Genomic DNA, 8,192 nt, shown 5'->3' on the forward strand with positions numbered 1-8,192 from the left:
GTGTGTGTGTGTGTGTGTGTGTGTATGTGGCAGGCATAGTGTATGTATACAAGCTCATGCCCTATGCATTACAGGAAAGCAGTGACTCTACTACAAAGCTAACCCGTCCTTCTCAAATAGTTTATCTTACAGCTTATTTGTAAAGATATTATATTTATAGTATAGAACTCTTTAAAAATAATACAAGTTTCTATAAAAAAACTATTATGAGCTTTCTTTCCTTTTTATACAGATTCAGTAGTATTTTTAAGCAAACAATAGAAATGTTTGCAATCCCAGCACAGTAAGAAATAAGGCCTCTTCTTTTTTTTCATATTGGCAAAACAAAATATATAAAAAAAAACTGTCACCCCCCAATTTTTCGGTAGACATCACAGTTTATGTCCTCTTATTTCTTCATCACAACACCACATCTGTTGTCTTTAACAAGTCAGTTAAGTTCATGGAGCCTTAGGAACACTGGGTCCACACCATCTCAAGACAACAGAACAGCTTTCTTCAGCTTTGTTATTTCCACCTGAAAACATAAGTTGAATAACATAAAATACCTTTAGCAAGGTTTATGTTAGCCTATGTGTACCACATGACCACACTTTTGAGCCTCAGAATTCAGATTTTAATATCAAACTCTTAATTCCTTAGAGTGTAAAACTCATACTGTTGAATGTCAGTAGAAAATATAACAATGTAAGTTCCTAAATGGAAAGGAATAAGAAAAAAAAAAAAACAAATGTATTTATTTTAGCTAGAATAATGTTAAGTGACACAAGAATTTGAATAAATATGGAAAGAAAATCAAGGCATGCACACATGCATGAGTATGCACGCACGCACACATACACATACCTCACATGAAAACACAATGAAAAGAAAAATCTCTCAAAAAGTAAAGGAAAAAGAAACTAGAAAGAACGCAGAGAACCAAGGAACTAAACCAAGAGAACCTTTTACAAGGTGGTGAAATTATGACATACTCCAGAAGCTGAAGAAGGGACCTAGAACTGCCATCAGCTAGCAGAATCTAAAATGCGCGTTGCTGAGGCACATGTTTGTAATCCCAGCACTCAGGCGGCTGAGGCAGGACTACTGCAGTGGGTTGAAGGCTCAGCTTTTCCACATAGTAAGACCCTGTCTCAAGAAATCAAACAGAAAAAAAAAAAGACTGACTTCAAGGTAAAGATCTAAGACAGAAAATCCAGGTCATTTTTAGGGGTACACTGAGAACTACTTCTGTAGCCAATGAACCCCAAATAAAAAGTGAAAACAAGTACAGCAGATCAAAGGGCAGCTAGGTGTGGGGAAGGCTTTGTCTTACTCAAGGGCTGGAAGAGGAATGAGTGCTTTCAAAGATGCTGAAAGGAGGCCTGTCCAGTATCAACAGAGTGGTGGTAACTGCCAAAGGACCTTCAAGCCAACATACACCAATCATGTAGTACCACGCAGGTAAGGATTCTCAAAGGTTTACGCAGCAAAGACTGAAAATCATGACTAGGCTCAGCGGTTAAAAGCACTGACTACTCTTTAGAAGGTCCTGAGTTCAAATCCCAGCAACCACATGGTGGCTTACAACCATCCTTAATGACATCTGATGCCCTCTTCTAGTGCGTCTGAAGACAGCGACAGTGTACTTACATATAATAAATAAATAAACCTTTAAAAAAAAAAAAAGAAGAAGAAGAAAGGAAAATCATGACTAGCTGGCTCCCACTGCTACATCATTCTAAACCCTTTTCACCTTTGTAGTAGGGGCGATATTCCTCACAGCTCCTTGCCATTTCCAACAATATCTAAGCCCACTTGGTTAAGTAGCTTAGAGGCAGCCCTTGTAAGTCAGGAAGTTTAGAAACCTCACTTTCTGATTTTCTGACAACAAAGGTAAGTAATGAGAGGGCTGGTGAGATGCCTCAGCGGATAAGAGCACTGACTGTTCTTCTAAAGGTCCTGAATTCAAATCCCAGCAACCACCCGTAATGAGATCTGATGCCCTCTTCTGGTGCATCTGAAGACAACTACAGTGTACTTATTTATAATAATAAATAAATCTTTGGGCCGGAGTGAATGGGGCCGTCTGGAGCAAGCAGAGGTCCTAAAACTCAATTCCCAACAAGTAGATGAAGGCTCACAACTATCTGTATAGCTACAGTGTGTACTCATATACAAAAAATAAATAAATCTTTAAAAAAAAAGTAAGCAATGAAGCCTGGTAAAAGAAGGGTGATAGTACTGACAGAGGAAGAGAAGGTCCTGAAAAGAACACGGCTGAAGAGAAAACTGAGGAGAAAAGTTAAAGAAACTATATCTAACTTCCATCTCTCCCTCAAAACACAAAGGGAATGTAACCTCTCCAGTGACAAACAGAATGAGTGCCACAGCTGTGGGGCCAGGGAGCCACGGGACTGAGAGGAGCAGACCTGGAGCAAGAGTGGATTGAGGTATGTCCAAGCCCAGAAATCTCATCCTGAGATCAGCAGGAGTAGAATCACCCCACATTCCATCCTGAGCCTGCACGGTGGAATTAGCCCCGTGCCCACCACCTGTGCCTAGCCAGAGAAGGTATCCTACAGCCAGGAAAACTTCCTTTCCCCTTATAAGGTCATGTCCAGTAGCACCTGGAATTCCTCTTCAAGCACGTGAGGCATCCAGAATGCCATGGCCCTGGCCAATGATGTACACTGACCCTGGTAGCCCCTATACACCCCTCGAAAGGTTCAAATAGCCTTTGTTTCCCCAGTTCTCTGAAGCTATTTCAGGGTGCACTCACTTCCAAACAAAACACTGCCTGCACCTACCTACACCTGGCTAAGCTTCCCTCCCTCCAGTCCCGGCCAGGAGGAATGGGCCTAACTATCCCAAAGGAGGAGCTGACCAGGACCCAGGAAGGCAAAAGCCTGCTTGTCCCTTAAGGTAAAAAAGAGAAAAAGAAACATAAGGCTCAAAGAACTGAAGATCAAGGGACAACAACAGTATTTATTCACTCAGACCCCTTACAAACCTAGTGCTTCACACACTGTAGAGTTAAGACTCAGACCTATCACAGACCTGGAACTGCAGGTCTGAATGGTTCCCTAGCAAGCACAAGGCCCAATGTTTGATTCTCAAAACAGCAAGGAAAAAAATTTCTTTTAAACTGCATGAATTCACAGTCAACAACTGCATAAATACAGAGTCAACAAGAAACTTAGGCAATTGCTACCATAAAATGGTGCAGTGTTCATTATTTGAGAGCATTATTTGTAGCAGAGCCAACCACAGAGTTGAAAGAGGGAAAAAACAAAACTTCACATTTTATAAAACTAAAATGCATTACCTCTAGATTACTTCGCATGGCCTTCTCTTCTTCTAATTCTTTGCGTAGCTTTTCCAGTTCTTTCCTAAAGGCAAAGTATTACTGTTCAGTTTTACCATTAAGCAGCCTATTTCAGTGATATTAACTGAGGCTTGAACTTACACATATACATACACACACAGCACACAAAGGGAAACTTCCTAGGAACAATAACCATGTGAATTAAGAAAAGTTTCAAATTTTTTAGTCTGAGTACTTCAATCTAAGATTTGAAGAAACAAAAACAAACAAACAAAAAGCACTTCCTGTTCTTCCAGAGGAGCTGAATTTGGTCTGCAGCACTGGCAAGAAGTGGCTTACAATCACTCGGAACTTCAGTTCCAGCAAAATCAGACATCCTCCTCTAGACTTTGTAGGCATTACATAAACATACACAGAAATATACATAGTAATAAAAATAAATGTTGTTGGTATTATTTCATCCCTCCTTATATGACTAACACTAAAGACCACTCAAAAAAGTCATACAGAAACTTAAAATCATAGACGTTTGTGTTTGTGTATCAAGAGACTAAAGAAAAGGCCATCCAAAGACTGCACCACCTGGGGATCCATCCCCCGCCCTTTTTGGGGGGGAGGGGGGGGGTCAAGACAGGGGTTCTCTTTATAGCCCTGGCTGTCCTGGAACTCACTCTGTAAACCAGGCTGGCCTCGAACTCAGAGATATGCCTGCCTCTGCCTCCCACGTGCTGGGATTAAAGACATGCACCACCACTGCCCAGCTGATCCATCCCATATACAGTCACCAAATGCAGACACTATTGTGGATGGCAAGAACTGCATGCTGACAGGAGCCTGAGAGAGCTGTCTCCTGAGAGGCTCTGCCAGAGCCTGACATATACAGAAGTGGATGCTCGCAGCCAACCATTGAACTGATCACAGGGTCCCCAGTGGAGGAGTCAGAGAAAGGACTGAAGGAGCTGAAGGGGTTTGAAACCCCATAGAAGAACAACAATATCAACCAACCAAGAAGTACGCATGGAGAGACCCATGGCTCCAGCCGTACATGTAGCAGAGGATGGCATTGCTGGGCATCAATGGAAGAAGAGGCCCTTGGTCCTGTGAAGGCTCAATGCCTCAGTGTGTGTACGGGGTGGGGGGAGGGAAGGATGTGAGGGCAGAAAGGCAGGAGTGGCTAGGTGGGGGAACACCCTCATAGAAGCAGGAGGGGGGATGAGATAGAGGGCTTCTGGGGGAGAGCAGAATCAAGAAAGGAGATAACATTTGAAATGTAAATAAATAAAATATCCAATTAAAAAAAAAAAGAATACTTGCTGCATTTAGAGATGTGCACTTCCAGCACCCACATGGAAGCTCACAAATGCCTGTAACTTTAGTTCTAGGAGACCTGATGCCCTCTTCTGGCCTCTCAGAGTATAGGTATGCACACAGGGCACATACACAACAGGCAAAATACTTACACACATAAAATGAAAATAAGAGAGTTAAAAATAGCTTTACCCTATAATAGGACAATGACCCTACTAGACACCATAGGCTAACAAAAAAAGCTCAGTACTAGAAACTGGTTATCTCTTTTAGAGCTGCTGGCCACTGAGGTCTCACAGACATCTCCCAGCCCAAACTTTACAAGCTAGTGCTGATGCTATTTACCGTTCAGAACTTGACAGTAAGACACTATTGCTGAAGATACCACACACTTGAGTCACTAGAAGAAGGAGAAATAAAGCTATTACCTAGAAGCTTCATGTCTACTTGCTAGCTTTCATAGTACCAACGGGTGCTATATACAGTAGAAAAGTAACCCAGTATGAACCTTGAAAGATACAATAATCATGGCCTGGCAAGACATGTCCACAGGTGCAATGGTAGCATGTACATCACATGAATAACCAACTACTTTCTAACTATATTTAAGTTCTACTCTCCAAGCAGAATTCCAAACCTAATACCTTTATTAAACCAAGAACCTATAGCTAGGCAGGTCACTGAACCTACTACTGATATTCTACTAAATGGGCATAGTGCTAAACCAACTTCTAATGACTTAATATTATAACCATAAATTAATGTACCTCTCAGCCCTCATTAAAGCAGTTGATAGTGACTGACAGAGAGATCCACAACTAGCCAGAGTATAGAGAGAATAAGAGACTCTAGAACGCTCAACCCTAAATGGAAAATCTGTGTTATACTCTTTCCTCCCATATCTCAAGTATCCTTGTAGAAGAGACAAAAAGAGCATAGAAGCCAGAGGAGGTGAATAACTACAAAAACAACAACAAAAAAAGAAAAGAAAAGAAAGAAAGAAAACAGGGTATGGTGGTTTGAACAGGAATTGCACCCGTAGACTTATGTGTTTGAATGCCTGGTCCGTAAGGAGTAGCACTATCAGGAGGTGTAGCCTTGTTGGAGAAAGTGTGCCACTGGGGATGGATGGCCTTTGAGGTCTTATAAGCTCAAGTCTGGCCAATGTGTCACAGTCTCCTGCTGCCTGTAGATTAAGATGTAGAACTCTTAGCTCCTTTTCCAGTACCATGTCTACCTGCACACTGCCGTGCTACCTGCCATAACGATAATGAACCAAACCTCTGAAACTGTAAGCTAGCCTCAATTAAATGTTTTATTCTATAAGAGTTGTAGTAGTCATGTTATCTCTTCACAGCATGAAGTGTCTTTTGAACAAAGCAGGGAAGTTTCATATACATGAAATTCACAGCAGTTCTGACAGTATGCACAAGATCTGTGCACGCGTAAGCCAGACTAAATCCCATTATGAAAAGAGGAGGTAGGCACCAAGTTTCACACCTAGGTAAGGATTTATTGGCAAGTGCCAGCTACTGGGAGAGAGGCCGTTTTCTTTAAGCGTTTTAGCCCCTGGTAAGTCAAACTAGTTCCAGTGAAAGGCCTGGCAATTACAGATTAATGGATTTCTAAGCAATTTAAAAAAAAGAAAAAAGAAAAAAAAAGGAAAAAAAAAGACACAAAGTGGGGCAGGGGTGATCTGGGATGAGTTGGAGAATGGCAAATATGATCAAATCTCATTGTATAAAATTCTCAAAGAACCAATTAAAATTTTTTTAAAAAAACTACCAAGAATGACAAATGTATGAGATACAAAAATTAAATAAATTCAATCAGCTAAAGACAAATAAAGACATAATATATGTCTTTAAAAGTAGTTCTTGTCCGGCGGTGGTGGCACACACCTTTAATCCCAGCACTTGGGAGGCAGAGACAGGCGGATTCTGAGTTCGAGGCCAGCCTAGTCTACAGAGTGAGTTCCAGGACAGCCAGAGCTACACAGAGAAACCCTGTCTCGAAAAACCAAAATAAATAAATAAATAAATAAATAAATAAACAAACAAACAAACAAGCAGTTCTCCATATTCATACATTTTGGAGATTAGGCACTCAAACAAAAGTCAGATAATCAAAGACAAATTACAATTTATTTAGTAAAATAATTGCACTTCAACTTCCTCTTATTGTTTTCAACTAAATATTACATTAAATGCCCCAAATCAAAATATCCCAGTTAATAATCTATATTCTTTAGTTCATGTTGTAATTTTTAATTTCCCTGTAACCTACAATTTTTTCAGTCATTTTGTTAATATGTTTCATCATTTCTACATAGTCATTGTATAAATATGTATTTTGCAGGTTTCAGAAATTGTTTTTTTAAATATTCACTGTTAGATTTTATTTTCTTTATTTTTCTAAACAGTATAAGTAGGTCATGAAGTAAGCTGATGCAAATTAGATAAAAGGTAATACTTGAATTTTTTTCACTTTATAACTGCTATTTGATATTCATATATGTAGGTGTTTTATTGGTTGGTTGTTCTGCAATCAAAGAAATTAAGAGAGGATTCACATACTAATACCATGACTAGGTTAGTATAGCAAATTTCTAAATTAACGTGTATAGTGTTTTGCCTTCTAATGTTTTCTAGATAAAGTTTCCTAAAGAACAATATATGTACATGGGTTAAAAATTCTTACAAAAGGGGCTGGAAAGGTAGCTTAGATGTTAAAAGCACTAGCTGCTCTTCCAGAACACAGGAGTTTTCAGTTCTCAGCACCCACATGGTAGCTCACAACTATTTGCGTCTCCTGTCCCAGAGGCTCCAATACCCTCTTTTAGCCTCCACAGGTACCATGCCACACACACACACACACACACACACACACACACACACACACACACACACACAAAACATATAATAAAGGAACTGTATTCAATTCCCAGAACCTATCTGGTTGCTCACAACCATCTGTAATTCCAGACTGTCTCAGTTAGGATTTCACAGCTGTGAAGAGACAGCATGACCACCACAACTCTTATTAAGGGAAATATTTAATTGGAACTTTTTCACAGTCTAGTGACTGTAAACAGTTATAGACCAGCCTGAAAGGAAGCATGGGGCATGCAGGCAGACAGGTTGCTAGAGGACCCAAGAGTTCTACTTCTTGATCCGCAGGCTGTAGAAGGAGACTGTGTCCCACACTGGGTATAGTTTGAGCATAGTAGACTTCAAAGCCCATCCCTACAGTGACATACTTCCTTCAACAAGGCACACATCCTAATAGTGTCACTTCCCTATGAGCCAAGCATTCAAACACCGGAGTCAATGGAGGCCAAATCTATTCAAACCACTACACAGATGTTGCTCACTCCTACCTCCTTCCCTCCACCCCTACTCTTCCACCTCTCCCTCACAGAAGGCAGAAGATAACTTTATGGAGTCAGTTCTCTCCTTCAACCATACAAGTTTGGACACCAAACTTAGATCATTAAGAATCGTATCATGCCGGGTGGTGGTGGCGCACACCTTTAATCCCAGCACTTGGGAGACAGAGGCAGGTGGATTTCTGAGTT

At 40.6% G+C, this 8,192-nt stretch overlaps 1 protein-coding gene across 2 annotated transcripts in view; it reads right to left on the reverse strand.

Moving 5' to 3' along the window:
• Window positions 1-23: 23 nt before the first annotated feature.
• Window positions 24-8,192, reverse strand: part of Cd2ap (CD2 associated protein) — an 86,725-nt gene continuing 78,556 nt past the window's right edge. For both annotated transcript variants that reach the window (XM_031348790.1, XM_031348789.1), the window contains exons 17-18: window positions 3,308-3,371; window positions 24-517 (exon numbers count right to left, since the gene is read on the reverse strand). In XM_031348790.1, the coding sequence (XP_031204650.1) occupies window positions 476-517; window positions 3,308-3,371 (106 nt within the window). In that variant the 3' untranslated portion in view covers window positions 24-475. The remainder of the gene's footprint in view (window positions 518-3,307; window positions 3,372-8,192) is intronic.

This window comes from Mastomys coucha, unplaced genomic scaffold (genome assembly GCF_008632895.1).
Source record: "Mastomys coucha isolate ucsf_1 unplaced genomic scaffold, UCSF_Mcou_1 pScaffold3, whole genome shotgun sequence".
In the NCBI taxonomy this organism is placed as follows: Eukaryota; Metazoa; Chordata; class Mammalia; order Rodentia; family Muridae; genus Mastomys; species Mastomys coucha.